Source organism: Cavia porcellus, unplaced genomic scaffold (genome assembly GCF_034190915.1).
Source record: "Cavia porcellus strain 051 isolate PalLab524CR breed Dunkin Hartley unplaced genomic scaffold, mCavPor4.1 scaffold_18, whole genome shotgun sequence".
Classification (NCBI taxonomy): domain Eukaryota; kingdom Metazoa; phylum Chordata; class Mammalia; order Rodentia; family Caviidae; genus Cavia; species Cavia porcellus.
This window is the reverse complement of record NW_026947501.1, coordinates 8,299,867-8,317,091: the sequence shown is the minus strand read 5'-3', so window position 1 is coordinate 8,317,091 and position 17,225 is coordinate 8,299,867. Positions and strand designations below refer to the sequence as shown.

Below are 17,225 nucleotides of genomic sequence, written 5' to 3'. Positions count from 1 at the left end.
GCAAGAGAAGGAACTAACATTTTTAAATATATATGCACCAAATACAGGAGCACCCAACAATATAAGAAAAATACTTACAGCAAAATACAGGTCTTTAAAAATCATACAACAGAAGTCTCTGAACAGATAGCAAATGAAGTAAAGAAACAAATCAATGAGGCTACAGAGGAAATTAAATTAGAAACAATGTCTTACGTAAAGACAGAAATAACGTTAGCAAATGAGTTGATTGACAGCTAGAGAAGAAAGAGATTAAAAAATACAGGAGATGATATGGACTGAAAAATCAAATATACAAACAGATACAGGATATGAAAAATCAAATACCCAAAATCACAATTATAATAAGAGAGCTTAACACCCCACTGTGACAAAGAAATATATCAACTAGACCAAAAGTAAGCAAAGACATAACAGAATTGAATCATACCTGTGAGTGAATGATCTTAGTGGATGTTTACAGAGTGTCCCACCCAACCACATCAAAATATACATTCTTCTCACCTGGGATATTCTCCAAAATAGACTGAATATTAACTCATGAAACAGTCTTAAGTAAATGCAAAGCTAGTAATATTATCCCATTCACAATATCTGACCATAGGGCACTAAAATTGGAGATCAATGGCAAAAATACAAAAATTTCATAAATACATGTAAATTTAATAACAACTTTCTGAACACTCAATGGGTTACAGATGAAACTGAAGAAGAAATAAAAATACCTACAATAAAATGAAAATACAGGTAAAACCTACCATAACCTATGGGATGCAAAGAAAACAGTCCTAAGAGGGAAATAGATAGCAGTAAATAGTCACATCAAGACAAAGGAATGAACACAAATAAATAATCAATGGTACATCTCAGGCTCTTAGGAAAAGAATAGCAAGTCAAACCCAGAGTTCATAGAAGAGTGGAAATTGTAAAGATCAGAGATGAAATTAATGCAATTGAAACTAAATAGCAATACAATGAATTAATAAATCAAAGAGATTTTTTGAGAGAATAAAAAATTGATAAACTTCTAGCCAACTTTATCAAGAAAAAGAAAGGAAGAACTCAAATCCAAGCGATAGGGACTGAAATGAAGAAAGTTATTACACACCCCATGGAAATTCAAAAGATCATGAACATTTACTTTGAAAGTCTCTACTCACATATGATGGAAAACAAAAAGGAAATGAACAGATTTCTAGAAACATATGAACTACCAAAGCTCAATCAAGAAGATATAACAATTTTAAATAATCCACTATCATCCACTGAAACAAAAAAATATGATTAAAAGCTTAGCAACAAGGAAAAGCTCAGTTCCTGATGGATTCACAGCTGAATTATATAATTTAGAGAGTATTTAATGCCAATATGCTTTAAATTCTTCAATGAAATTAAAATAGAAGCAGTCCTCCCTAACGCGTTCATGGAGGGAAGTATCACTCTGATACCAAAACCAGATAAAACCCCAACCAAAAAGGAGAAATATATACCAGACTCACTAATGCACATTGATGCAAATGTTCTCAGTAAAATATTGGCAAATACAATGCAGCAAATCATCAAAAAGATTATACAGCATGACCAAGAGGGATTTATTGCAGGAATATTTCAACATATGCAGTTCCATAGTTGTGATACACCATGTCAACAGAATCAAAAATAAAAATCACATGATCATCTCAATAGATGCAGAAAAAACATTTGATAAAGACCAAAACCTGTTTATGATACAAACCATACAGAAACTCAGAATAAATGGTATGTACCACATTCTCATAAAGGCTGTTTATGACACACAAACAGCCAAAATTATACTGCATGGGAAAAAACTAAAAGCCTTCACTCTAAAATCAGGAACCACACAACGATGTCCACTATCACCAATCCTTTTCAAAATAGTGTAGAAATATTTGCCAGAGCAATCAGAGAAGAAGGATAAATAAAAGGAATAAAAATAGGAAAAGAAGAATTTAATTTATCATTATTTTCAGATGACACAATACTCTACATAGAGCCCACAAAACTCCATTAAAAGACTACTAGAGGTAATAAATTCAGCATACAAAATCAACAGTCAAAAATCAATAGCATTCCTGTAGACAAACAAAATTTCACTAAGAAAAATTATGAAAATATCTACTTTCACAATATCATTCATAAAAATGAGATACTCAGGAAACAACCTAACCAAGAATGTAGAAGACCTATATACTGAAAATTATACCACTCTTACAAAGGAGATTGAAGAGGATACTAGAAAATGGAAGAGTATTCCTTGCTCTTGGTTAGGAAGAACAAATATTGTGAAAATGGTCATATTCCTAAAGCTGTTATACAGATTCAAAGCAATCCCAGTGAAAATACCTTTAAAATACCTTAGAGATCTAGAGAAAATATTACTAAAATTCATTTGAAAACAGAAGAAACCTAGAATAGCAAAGGTGATTCTGGGCAGCAAAGGCAAGGCAGGAGACATCTCAATTCCTGACTTGAAAGTGTACTACATTGGCACAGTAATGAAATCACCATGAGACTGACAAAGAAATAGACCTGAAGATCAATGGAACAGATTAGAAGATATAAATCCTACTAAAAATACACTTAAGCACTTTATATTTGACAAAGAGTCTAAACATTTTCACTGGGAAAAAGGTAGCCTCTTTAATAATTGGTATTGGAAAAATTGGCTTTCCACATGCTGAAATCTGAAAATTGACCCATGCCTATCAGCATACACTAAAGTCAAATGGAACAAGGATCTATATATTAAAACAGAAACCCTAAATCCACTCGAGGACAAAATCTTGACATAGGAGTAGACAGAGAAATCATGAATAAAATGCAAACTGCATGGGAAATAGTTCAAAGAATCAAAAACTGGAACCCCATATTATTAAAAAGTTTCCACACTTCAAAAGAAATCACCAACAACATGAAAAGAAACCCCACAGAACAGAAAAGAATTTTAGCCAACCATCCCACAGCAAAGGACTTATATCCAGAACATATAAGAATAGAAAAGATTCAAGCACCCCAAATTCAAAGACTGTCTCCACAAATGGGCATCAGAGATGAACACACAGTTCTTAGATAAGGATAGACAAATGGCAAATAAATATATGAAGAAATGTGCACCATCTCTAGTTATTTGAGAAATGCAAATTAAAACAGCATTGAGATTTCATCTCACCCCTCATCCATGGCCGCATCAAGGAAACAACTGATAACAATGGTTGGCAAGGATGCGGGGGAAAAAGGAACACTTCTCCACTGTTGCTGTAACCACTGTGGAAGTCACTATGGAGATTCCTCAAAAAAACTAGGATTGGAAGTTCCATTCAATCCAGGTCTTCTCCTCTTGGCTATTTTCCCAGAAAATTTGATAAGGTCGTGTCACAGTGATGTTTGTGCACCCATGTTCATAGCAGCACAATTTGTGATAGTTAAGTCTTGGAAACAATCAAAATGCCCATTAATACAGAGTGGGTAAAAAAAAGTGGCATTTTTATACAATGGAATACTAGTCAGATATAGAAAGGATGATCTTGATGCCCTTATAGGTAAATGGTGACAACTTGAAAATATACTTAGAAGTGAAATAAACAAGACTCACATTAATAAATTTCATATTGTATATTAAGTGTAAAAAACAATAAAAACTGATAGAGTAATGGGATAAAATGCAAAATAGACATTGTAAAAGTGAAAAGGAAGCTTAGTGCTCTAAAGGATTTAATGGTATGTGTAGTGTGTAAGATAGATGACCATATTACTGAATTCCTGTTGGATCATTAAACAGAAGGGTTTGAACTGTCAGTATTTGAATAGCTAGCCACTTTTTGTGCTTTGATTTTGTGACTTTGGTAACTATTTTTAAGATGAAAATGTGTAATGTATGTATCAACAAGGAATTTTATGATGTTATTTTTTCAATTTTGTATTGTTGTTACTTTTTTGTTTTTCTTTTTTGCATTTTTAAATTTTCTTTTCTTTCTTTGTTTGAAAGAAAGATAACAATATGCAATATAACATCCATTGTTAAATTTGTTTTATTCTGTTTTGAAAACCTATATTGTTATTGTTTTTGTTTGTAACTTTTGCTTTTTGTTTTTCTTTTGTGATTTCTTTTTTCTTTTTAATATAAAAATTAATAAAAACATTCAAAGGAATAACCACACTCAAAAAACAAATATTAAATCTAAAAGCCTGTTGGATGAATGTGTGAGTGATTGAGTGTAATGTGCATCAGAATCAGTAGGCTGCTGCGTCTGTACACCAAGATGGGAAGAACTTGTTACGATGGCTGACTGGACCCTCACCTGTGATTCCATGGCAATTGACATGGTACAATGGAGGCCATGAACCCTGGTGTGTGTGTGTGTTTGAGGGGCACCCAAGATTTGCTTGCACTGTCATTGAAAAGTACACAACACACATGTAGGAGGTGACAGATAGGAAGATTAACCAAACTGCAGAAAAAGACTTTTTTTTTCTGAGATTATGCAGTTAAAAATGAAACCAACCACTTTCTGTGCCTGAAAGAAAAAAAATAGAGGCCCATTCTTCCTGATAATTCCACCTGGGCACTCTTGTAGAATTCTACAGTTGTTGCCCACAAGTATAGTGTCACTCCCTGCTCCTGACTTGTTTGCTTCAATTTTACTGTCAATTGAACTGGTTTCAAATTGCCATGACCTTAATTCAGCTTCACAGGCCCTACTTCCAGAACATTCTTCCTATCCAGATCAGAACACATCATTTAATGCCTACCCAAGATAACTGTCAGCAATTTTTTCCTTAGTTCCACATTTTGACTGAGGAAAAATTGGATTACAAACTCGGACAAATAAGTAGCCATGGTCTTTAATAGATCACTTTTCCTGGAAACAATTTTATTGAGCTCACCGCAATCATGTCAAAAATGGGGGCAAAGTGTCTCTCAACTACTGTTACTCAGAAACATAATAAACTAAAAGCATTATAAAATAAAAGCATGTTCATAACAAAATCCACTCTGATAGAAGACCATACAAATTAGCTATAATTATAAGGGCTATATACAAAAAGTGTCCCCCTCCATCTGCTAGACACAAAGAAAACTGAATATCCAGGCCCACTTAAAGCTGAACCAGTCCTCACTCTGTCAGACCTGGATGGATAGGATAGAATAAGCTCCATCAGACTGGGCGCAAAAGTGCACGAGGACAGTGTAAAAGTTGAGGGCTGGTTTCTGAGTTTTCTGGTTGACAAAGGAACAGAATTTCCTGCCTTCAAAGGGGCTTTCTTCCTCTAAGAATTACCATCATTAAGGTGATGGGGACTTTTGTCTCTCGTCCTTTGTGCCAAGCATGAACTTGCAGTCTCGGAGCATCTCACAAAACATGAAGTCCTAGACAAGCCAGTTTCATATTGCTTCTGCAAAAAGACCTCTTCTTCATATTGTAAGTTAATATCTCCTTTGTATGAAGACAAACGGCCTCTGTCTCATTTAACCCTTAACTTAAAACATTGATTTTTATATGAGAGGAAGATGACACGTACAATATCCTTAGACAGATAACTGCAATAGTGAATTTTAGGAAACTGTCTTCCCGGGCTATGAGCCAAGATTCATCTCTGGGCCTGGTTATCAACTATGCTGCCCCATAATGCCTCTTTCTTTTAAATAGTTGAGCATACCTTCACATACAATAGTATCAAACATAACAAAATGAAAGTATTACAGAGTGTTCAGAACCAAATAATAGAAAATGTACAATGGCTACTATATTATTTCAGTTCCATAAAAATTTGTTTATATTATCACACATTAAAATTCAATTAGATGCAACATGATAGAACCAATGGAAACAGAAGAACAAAAGCATGGTAGGACTTCAAAGCAAGATGATATTAAATCAGCCATGGCTGTCATCATGTCTTACTTTCCTCAAAATAGTTGTTCATACCATCACAGATAATAAACTCAAATCAAACAGAATAAAACCACACTCCTCAGTTGATGGACCCTTAGGTTGTTTCCAAGACCTGGCTAATACAAATTGTGCTGCTATAAATATGGGGGCACATATATCACTGTGGTATGATGTTTTCAGTTCTTCTGGGAATATGCCTAGAAGTGGAATATCTGGATCAAATGGGACTCCCAATCCCAGATTTTGGAGGGATTGCACCAGTCTATACTCCCAATAACAGTGCAGGAGCATTTTTTTTTCCTCACAGCCTCTCCAACATTTGTTGTTGGTAGCTTTCTTGACCCAGGCCATTCTTTCTGGAGTGAGATGGAATCTCAGTGTTGTTTTAATTTGCATTTCTCTAATGACTAATGATGATGATGAACATTTTTTCATGTATTTATCTGACATTTGTAATTCTTCATGTAAGAAATGTCTATTTATCTCTGATGCATAGTTTTGGTTTGACTCACTGAACTTTGGAGGTCTGAACTTTTTGCAATTCTTTATACGTTCTACACAGAAGGCCTTTGTCTGAGGGACAGTTCACTAAGATTTTTTCCCAGTTTGTGGCTTTTCTTTTCACTATGCTGGAGACTTTTTTTGACATTAAAAAACTGTTTAATAAGGCATGATCCCAGTTATTGCTTCTGGGAGGTATTTCCTGTGCAGTTTTTCCATGAATTCTGTACCTACTCCTACATTTTCAACATTTTTATCTATTTTGGCTTCCAATAGATGCAGTGTTTCTGTTTTAATATTTAGATCTTTGATCCATTTCGAAGATAGTTTAGTATATGGTGATAGGCATGGGCCTAGTTTTAGTTCTTTGCATATGAAGAGTCAGTTTTTCCAGCACTGTTTATTAAAGAGACTGTTCTTTTCTGTGTGGTTGATATGTCCCTTGGTGTCAGTTGTGTGGTAAGTTCTTCTGTTTTGATTGTGTTATTGCTTATTTGATTTTTGATTTCTGTTAATACTTTCCTTGTATATCTTGGTGATCTGTAATTTAGTGCATGTATATTTAAGATTATTATCTCTTCATCTTGATCTTTTCCCCTATTATGTAGTGACCTTCTTTATCTCTTATCATTCTTGGTTTGAAGTTCACATTGTTTGTGAACAGAGTAGCTGCCTCCCCTTTTTTAGGGGGAGAATTGTTCCTGTTGCATGAAGCACTGTTCTCCATGCTTGGACTTTTAGTCTATGAGTTTCCTTTTATGTTAAATAGGTTTTTTGTAGACAGCATATAGTTGGATGTTGTTTCTTGATCCATTCTGCCAGTCTGTTTCTTTTAATTGTTGAATTGAGACGATTTACTTTAAAGTTTATAGCTGTTATATATTGGTTTATTTTTGACATGTTATATTTCTACTGTTGTATCTTCACCTTTCCATTCTGTTTGTCTGCCTTGCTTAGTGATTTTTTCCTATGTTTCTAAAACATCTTTCAGTATTTTTTGCAGGGTTGGTTTGGTGATCATGAAGTTATTCAGCTGTTCTTTGTCATGGAAGTATCTTATTTCTCCATCCATTTGAAGGATATCATAGCAGGGTACATCAGTCTAGGTTGGAATTCATTAACCTTGAGAATTTGAAATACTTCACTCCATGCTCTTCTTAGCTTTTTTGTTTGTGTTGAGAAGTCTGCTGTGATTCTGATAGTTTTTCCTTTGTAAGTGATCTGACTTTTCTCTCTAACAGCTTTTAATATTCTATGCTTATGTTAGACTTCTTGGATGGTGATTATTATATATATGGGTGTCGCTTTATTTTAGTTATGGCTATTTGGAGTTCTATATGCGTCACTATTCTTAATGTCATTTTCCATTCTCATGTTTGGGACATTTTCAGCTATTACTTCTGTAACTAGCCTCTTGATATCATTTGTGTTGTCCCCTTCTTTTTCATTTATCCCTATTAGTCTTATGTTATTTTTTGCAGGTGTTGAATTGTTATTTCTTGATTCCTGGTTATTTTTAAAAGATCTTTTCTTTCTATTCACTAGCTGAAATCTTGTCTTTGATGTCTGAAATTCTACCTTCACTTTCGTTGAGGCAATGTTGTCAACTTTCAATAAAATTTTGTATTTCCTGTATAATTCTTTGTGTTTCTGCTTCATGTATTATGTTTGTTTCTTATATTTTTCATCCAAGGATTCTATCTTTTTGCTTTGTTCCTCTAAATTTTAACTCTGTCTTCTTTAGATGTGTTCAGCATTTCTTTCATTCCTTTTTAGCATTTCTTCTTTTACCTGGAAGATTAATTCTAACTTGAATTCCTTTAAAGATTCCCAGATTTGCTTCTTTTTCAGCTGCTATCATTTTAGGTGTATCATTTCAGGTGTATGGCACGTGTTTTCTTCTATGTACATGGTTCCTAGGATTTCTTGGGATGGACTGGAGGTTTGAGCTTGCATTTTGGTGTTTCATCTTGTTATTTTACTGCATTTCCTTGTTTCAAGTGATGTTTCAAAGCTTCCACTGGGCATTCTATGATATCTTCAGATAAAGTCATTCTTTGGCCATGTGGAGCAAGTGAAGAAAACATAGTTCAACCTTAAGTATAAGGCCTTCTGGGAAATTCTAAAAATTAAGAATATCATACTCTGAATCCAGTTTTACCCTTGGTCTCTAGTAGAATTAGTAAATCGGATGTTCTTCAGAAAGGAATGCAGCTAAAAGAAACACATCATTCAGTGTGAAGAGATAAAGACTGAAAATATGGATCAGAGAAGTACCTAAAGTATCTTAAATTTCTTTAACATGATGCAAATTGAATACTTGAACCTATTGAATTAGAGCACGTGAAAGTTTAAGGACTAAAATGTCATTGTGACCCATAAATGTTAGTCAGTTTCAGAAAAGATATTCTATGCAAGCCCATTTAAATAAAGTGTGCAGTAGTGTTCAGCAATAACATCAAATGAGGAACTAAACTTATATCACCCACAACTTTTATTTTGTTTCTATTCTCATAGCATGTAACAAAAAATGACTTAATCCACATCTGAGGAGTTGGCAGAATTAAAAACAAATACCTACAATATGTGCCCTGTGTGTTTCTATACCATTTAATTTCAGAAATGACTACATGTTGTCTTATTGTAGTTTAACCATGTCACAGGGCCATTTTAGGTAGGCAATGCATTCACATTCTATAACACAGAAGCAGTAAGCTTGGCTAAAGTTTCCTCCTCTATGCTAGTGTCTCCTTGATTGAGAGTCATTTCAACTCAATTCAAGATTTATCTCAACAATAAGTGTAACATACAGTGTCTTTTATTTTGTAGAAACAGTTTTAATATTCTTGGCTGAAACAGAGTAACCTGAGAGAGACTCTTTGATGACATGTCATTCTATCCAAAGGAAGACACATTACCTACCAGGGGGCAAATATCTTCACTTGTCTATCTCTCTTTGGTAATCTTTGTAGTTCTTCAAGAAACACCACATGGAGGGCATAGGCCACAGTGCACACACCATTGTATGTATTGATGCTCATAACACTCATGGCTAAGTCAAAATGATTCAGAGGTAACCAAGTCAGAGAGGCATTAGGTGTACAGTTCTCCAATGCATAGTCAGACTCATGGGAGTAACAATGGAAATTCTTGTACCAACATATAATGAGATAAGTGTCTTCTGAAAAGGGTAGCTTCTTGGACAAAATTTTTGAAGCCTGAAATCTCTTCATGATGATGTGAAAAAACAAGAATCCCATGGAATGGGTCAAATATGAAATTTCTCAGACTTAGGCCTGCACACCATTGTGAGTTTGTCATCCAGACTTTCCAAGTCACTAAATCTTGTGCTTGTTTGTAGTTTACATTATTTTGACTATCACTATCATGGTAAATAACTATCACATTGATTGAAGATGTAACTGTGGTCAAGATATCATGCTTCTGTGACATATCCACAGCAGAGACCATTTTCATAAAGACTGAACAGATTCTGTGCCTGTCAATCTCAGTTCTCACATCCGAGAGAAACTGAAGTCCTCTATGGCCTTCTGTGTTGATCAGACTCAGCCAGGTCCAGCAGAAATAAAGCATCAAGGAAACCTTGTGAAGGGCCAAAAATGTGTCCTTTAGAGCCACTTGATGGAGAGAAGGATACTGGCCCCTATCAATCAGTGTAGGATCAAAATTACCAAAGGTAACCTAAAATGAAATTAATTCAAATACAATGAATGAAATGAAATTTGGGCGAATTTTGTGGGAAAGCACCGTAGGTGAACTGAAGCATAAGTAGTAACAATTGGCAATTGTACAAGGAGAAATATGTGCCAATTTTCTTCCTATTTTACCTCATTCCTTAAAAACTTTTTTGAATTTTAAAATAATGAACTGAGACATCAGAGCATATCATTACTTTCTTCATCCAACACAGAAAAATAAACTTTGGGTAACCCTGTAATTACCTGTGTAGAGAATCTTGTGCATGGTACACATTGAATGATGCTAATCTCAGTCTCATTTTTTACCATTATGTTCCTATTAGTTGAAATACCAGGATAGGATGCACTTGAATAATTTTGTGTCCCACCAATCCTCACTTGTGAAAATCTGAGTTCTATCAGTAGTCCATTCTAAGCTGAGGTATCCCGTGGCATTTGTCAGTACTACTGCACACTTGCTTTCTCTCCTACATGTGTAATTAAGGATGTCATTTTATCCAGTGATCAACATGAAAGAATTCACTAGTATACTCCAATGACTGTAAAGGACATTATGGAACTCAGCCCAGAGAGATATTGGGTAAAAGCTGTGGATTCCTGTTGACCTCTTCTATGGCACAAGTGAAGGTCAGGTAGTTCTGGCAGTTGTTGGACATAAGCCTGCAGAGAGGTGACATAGACTTTAAGGAAATGATTCAATGATTATCTTAAACTTCAGCCCACTTCAGTCCAACATCATTTATGACCTGCATCCTTCTGTTCTTTCCTCACACTCACACTCAATAAGACAGTGTAAATTTTACAGGGATTCAGATTAAGTTAATAGAAAACTAAGAATGATTACAGTAATATATCCTGCTATTTTTGGGATATCTTTCTGTGCCCTGAAATCTAATAGAAGTAGACAAACTGGAACAGAATATAATCAGACTAAACATAGCAGTGAGAATAATGTGAATTTTAAATCCTGATACTGCCTTCCTTTAGACAATTCCTCCCCTTTCAGTTTCACAGGGAGCATTGTACTTACTAAATTCTTTAGTTTTTAGACTGAGGGTGCAACTTGCTATTTGCCTACAAAGTTCTGAACCATTTTACTCCTGGGCTTAATCTGAAATTGTATTCATTATCTACAAAGATCTCAAGGTTTTCCTTCATTATAGCTGAATAGTACTCTTCCGCACAAAATTATCATGACTTTCCAACGTATCTGCAGATGTTGGATGAATTGCTCCTATTTCTCTTTGGTTCTCTGTCACATAGAGCACTGTTTTCTCATATTTGACTTTCAGTCCATAAACTCTTTTAAAGGTTAATTGTATTTTCTATACAAAATATCTTGTTGGATCCTATCCACTGATCTACTCTGCCTGTGTTTCTTTTTGTCAGTGTATCAAGGCCATCTATGTTAGAGATTATAGCTAACATTCTCCGCCTCATTTCTGCTATTGTATTTTTCTGCCATTGGTTGTCTACATTTTTCCTTCATTACACTGTCTTCCCCATTTATTGAGGCCTATGCCACTGTTCCTGTAATCCTGGTGTTTTTTTTTCTCTCCATCTAGAATATCTTTCAGTATTTCTGTAGGATTGGATTGGTGGTCACGAACTCTCCCAGTTCCTCTTTGACAGGTAAGTATCTTGTTTCTCCATTAATTTTGAGAGACAATTTTGCATTATACATCAATCTGGATTGGAGGATTTTTTTCTTTTAAGACCTGGAATAATTTGCTTCAAGTTCTTGATTTGATGATTTGTGTTGAGAAGGCTGTCATGCTTTTGATGAGTTTTCTTTTGTAGATGATCCCTTTCTTTTCTCTGGCTTTAATATTCTGACCTTCTGATGTATTACTGGAATCTTGATTATTATATGTCTGGGTGTAGCTACATTTTGGTTGTAGGTGGCTGGAGTTCTGTATGCCTCATACATCTGAATATCATTTTCTTTTCCTATCATTGTGAATTTTTCCTTAATTATTTATGTGAATAGCCTTTGTATTTCCTTTGTGTTTACCCCTGCTTCTTCACTCACATTTTTATTATTAAGTTATAAATCCTTGTGTCATCTTCTAGCCTTTGTATTGTTACTGCCTGTTTCCTTATTTTTAATAGAACTTTTCTTTCATGATCACATATTTCAAATCTATCTTCAAGTTTTGTTTATTTACCTCTACTTTCTTTCAGGCAATTTTGCCAACTTTCAATGGAGATTTTAATTTCCTGGTAATCTCTTTGAATCTCTTTGAATTTCATGCATTCTAGGTATTTTTATGTTCTAAATCAAATGTTTCTCTCCCTTTTTGTGGGAGATGTGTTTCTCCCATCTGTGTCTTCTTGAAAGATGCTTAGCATTTATTTTATTAATCTTTTTATATCTTGCTTTACTTGTATTAATATTTCAGTTTTAAGATCATCTATAATGTTACAGAGCTATTTCTAACTGATGTTGTGTATAATATTGCATGTTTGCTGCCCTCAATTTTTTCTGTACTCATACCTCTTGGACTGATATTTCTTGGGATGGGGATGGGGCTTTTTAAATTTCTTTCTCTTGTTGTGTTTCTGGTTTCCTCTGTACAGTTGTATGGTGGAGTTCCCAGCCCCTTTCCTTGTTGGTTATGGTTCTTCTGAAGTGCTAGGAATTTCTTCCCTTTCCAGCTTTCTGTTGATCATTGAGGTACAAGCAGGGGTGATGTAGGCTTCCCCCACTCCCGAGTCATTCAAGAAGTAGTTACCTTCACCACATTAGTGCATGCCTCATGAACATTACCAGCTCAGGACAATTTCAAGGACAATTTCATCCCTGGATATTGGATTCTTGCCATTGGGGTGACTCAGCCCAAGCAGATCCCACCAATCTACTCTGGTCAGGGAACAACCTGTTCCTTGTTTAGGCCCTTCCTGCCCAATACCAACATGTCACTGCTGTTCCTTGTTTAGGCCCTTCCTGCCTAATACCAACATGTCATCCAGTTAGTCACTCTTTTCCTGCAGGAGGGTTAAATTCTTAGTATTCACTGCAAGCGGATTATTGCCAATCTCCACACTGGGTCTGTTCTCTGTTGGGTTTGCTAACTCCTGAATTCAGCACAAGTGTGGCTCCCATGTCACATTTCTACTATGTAATGATCATTGATCAAACTGTCACTCATAAACTAGGAAGCAGATTTGCTCTTTCTTAGCTTGTGAAACTATTAAAAGAAAATGATTGCTGATTTAGGAACCCAGTTATTTATCCACTTTTATGCAATTGGCGGAGAAATACAAAATCACAACTAAAAGAAAACAATCAGTAATTTGATCTGATTTTGTGAGAATAGGATTCCATTAAATCTTAGAATTTATAGTTGGTACAAGTGAATTAACTTTGGCTATACATAGGCCTTTTACATCTGAAAGTATATAGAGGAAATTTACAAAAAAAAAGGAAAGTTGGCATTCATGTTGGACTTTGTAAATGGTGTTTACATCAACATGGAGGACAATTGCATGTAATCACACATGATTAATGCTTTAAATTACGACTCTGATGTCTACAACACTGTTGTACTCATACGTTGGAAATGTGTAAGAACAAGAAAAATAATTATCAAGCAAAGTTCTAGTGTAACAAGATAAATCTCCTATCTCTGAGACTTGGAATTAGGTTACCTAAACCTCTGCTCCATCAAATTTATGCATCTTCAATCCTGAAATTCAAGAAGACCCCCACTAACTTCAGATCACTAAATGAGAAGAAATCATGAGGATGAGGTGGAACATTAAAAAAAGCAACATGGAAAACAGGAATGCATAAACCTCAACATTGTAAAGTTTAAACATCTACATTTTAAAATATAAAAATGAAAGCAAAACTAAAATTTGTACATGTGCTTATACCAAAGAGCCCTATCTTCTTCACCTTACCAATAGTTGTATGTAAAAATAATCTGTCAGCCAATGATATATTCTTACCTTTACTGTCCTGATAAATGAAATATGAAAAATAAAATTCTCTACCTCCTTTTACAATTTTTAATTATTCTACATGTTGATTCTTGATTAATAAACAAAGATATTCACGTATTTTTGATACTTGCTAAGTGAGTGACAAAACATATATTCTTACTGTTTTATATGCTGATTTAGAATGAGTGCTAGGTGCCCCACACACTTGAAAAGTACTCTGTTATTGACCTATATGCAATTTAAAAGTATTCATTCTCTTCTCAGATTTCGGGTACTCTACATACATATTTTCATAATGTTGCACTAGTTTACATTCCTACATGCCTTTTTTTATATGAGACACACAGATAAAAAGATAAAGAGCAAAATGAAAGATATAAAATAGAAGGTACTGAATAGATCTTTGTAAAACTAAAGGGAGATCAAACAATTAAGGGAAGGTGGAAAAGGACAGTCCTTGAAAGAAAAGAATTTCAATATGTTAAACACATGTTCCAACTCCACACAAGAATTGTGGACATTATGTGCTACACACATGAACTTAAAAAAGAGCATTCATAAAAAGGTATAAAAAGATTATGTACTTAGAGTACATACTTTAGTATTGGACTATGTCTTTTGTAAGGATCTCATAAATTATACATGTTTATTTAATTTCAAAATATTCTACTAATACACAGAAATTATTGTTATCTTGAGACAGCATTTTTAGAAGTCTTGATTCGTGTACATCTATTTTCTATTTGTACTTCTATGAAATTAATTTCCTACTCCTTACTATCATCACAGACATGTCAGCTCTTTTTTCCTTTACTATTTGAGGCAATGTGACCTTAAATTAGTGTGATATTTGAAGTCACAAGTGGTATTTCCTTGTTATAATTTAAAGCACCATACCAGTCTGAAAGGGTCCGGCATTTTTCTTGTTTTGTTTTGAATCATGGTTTTTATTGAAACTTCCAGAAATTAAAACATATCATTGAAGTATTCTGACTGAATATGCATAGAAATGCCTTTCTAGTTACCTCTGTGTTGTGTCTTTAAATATTTCATATTAATTTACATTTTAGAGAACTCCTATAAGTAGGAAATATGAAAATTTGTGAATTTCTTGTCAAAATTGACCACAAATTCTTTTTTTAAATTTTTATTTAAAGAAAGGTTAAACAAAAACAGAAAATAGGTAGAAATAGTACATACATTCAGAAAAAAAAAACAGTAAGAAATCACTAGTTGATGTTGTCGTTTTACAAATAGTTGTTTAAGGTACAAAAATGGAACATGTAAAGTGGGAATTCAAACAGAGAGACTGCAAATGTTCTAATCAACTGTCCAACAAAAACTTAGTAACATGGTTGTCAATCCTATACATTTAAACATGCATGCCATTATCCATATCTTCATTTATGTTTAGATTAAACAAACTAAAGCAGGTTAAAATTATTCTGAACAAAGAATAATACTATTGCTGGATTTCATATCATGACACTCTGTGATCAGCACTGGGTACTGTAGTGTCTTCTTTTTAAAACTGAATTTAAAGAAAGCCTAAAAAACAGAAAATGGGTAGAAATAATACATAATTTCAAACCAAAATGAACGGTAAGAAGTCACTAGTTGATGATTACAGATTGTCTTCTTACAAATAGTTATTCAAGATACTAAAGTGGAACATTTAAAGTGGGGATTCAAACAGTGAGGTTGCAACCAGTTCTGTCCAACTAACCAACAAAAACATAGAAATATGGTTATCAAACCTATACACTTAAACATATATGCAGTTATCCATATATTCAATTATGTTGACTTTGAATAAACCCAAGCAGGTTAATATCACACTGAACAAAGAATAACACTATTGCTGGATTTCACATTATGACACTCCAGGATCAGCATTGGCTATTTTAGTGTCTCCTTTTCTTCAAAGTATCTGTTCATTTCATCAATTGTCATAAGATCAGTTCTCATAAACTGTTTATAGATTCTACACATGCATGAGTCTTAACATGGTTTTTTTTAATTTTGAAAGTAGTAAAAATGCTACAGCACAAGACGGAACAAAGCCAATTGAGACAATGCAGTGAAACTGGTACAGGATTTCAAAGTAGGATACTGGGATAGTAGTAATAAGTACTATTGTATATCTCTTTAACTTAACAATAGCTGTTCAGTCAATTACATATTGTAAAATCAAACCAAAAATAGAACATTATAAAACCAATTGAGAATACTGAATAGAGCAAAACAAACATAACAAAACAGTGAAAAAAACCTATGCCTTCAAACAGAAGATAGAAGGAAATCCCCCATAATTGCTATAATGCATATGGTCATCCTCTCAAGAGATGTTAAAACATCTATCCCCAGGAGCTAAGGTGGAAGGGGGGCAGGTGGAAGAAGGGTGCTTGATTTTTAGCTCATATGGCAGTAGGCTCACAGGTAATGGTTATTCTCTAGGCCCAAGCTGCAGGTGCTTACCAAGAGTGCGGGTGAATAAGCTGCTTGAGTCCCTCCATTGCCAGATCTCTGAGCTCTGTTATCCTCCCGGCCCGCTTTGCACATGCTTACCAAGAGGGTGGGTGAATAAACTGCCCGAGTCCCTCCATGGCCGGATCTGGAGCTCTGTTCTCCTCCTGGCCGCGTTGTGGATGCATACCAAGAAGGCAGGTGAAGGAGCTGCCTGAGTCCCTCCATGGCTGGATCTCTGGATCTCTGTTCTCCTTCTGGCCAGCATTGCAGAGGCTTACCAAGAGTGCAGGCAAACAAGCTGCCTGAGTCCCTCCATGGCCGGATTGCTGGAGCTCTGTTCTCCTCCTGGCCAGCATTGCAAACGCTTACCAAGAGTGCAGGTGAATAAGCTGCCTGAGTCCCTCCATGACTGGATCTCTGGAGCTCTGTTCTCCTCCTGGCCCGCATTGGGGATGCTTACCAAGAAGGCGGGTGAATAAGCTGCCTGAGTCCCTCCATGGCTGGATCTCTGGAGCTCTGTTCTCCTCCTGGCCCATGTTGCGGATGCATACCAAGAAGGTGGGTGAAGGAGCTGCCTGAGTCCCTCCATGGCCGGATCTCTGGAGCTCTGTTTTCCTGGCTAGCATTGCAGATGCTTACCAAGAGGGCGGGTGAATAAGCTGCCTGAGTCCCT

The 17,225-nt window shown here is 35.1% G+C and overlaps 1 protein-coding gene across 1 annotated transcript in view; it reads right to left on the bottom strand.

The window, feature by feature from the left end:
- LOC100719924 (vomeronasal type-2 receptor 116-like) overlaps window positions 1-16,817 on the bottom strand; it is a 55,793-nt gene extending 38,976 nt beyond the window's left edge. The window contains exon 1 of the mRNA XM_013158428.2: window positions 16,652-16,817. Coding sequence (XP_013013882.2) covers window positions 16,652-16,817 — 166 coding nt within the window. The remainder of the gene's footprint in view (window positions 1-16,651) is intronic.
- Window positions 16,818-17,225: the final 408 nt, after the last annotated feature.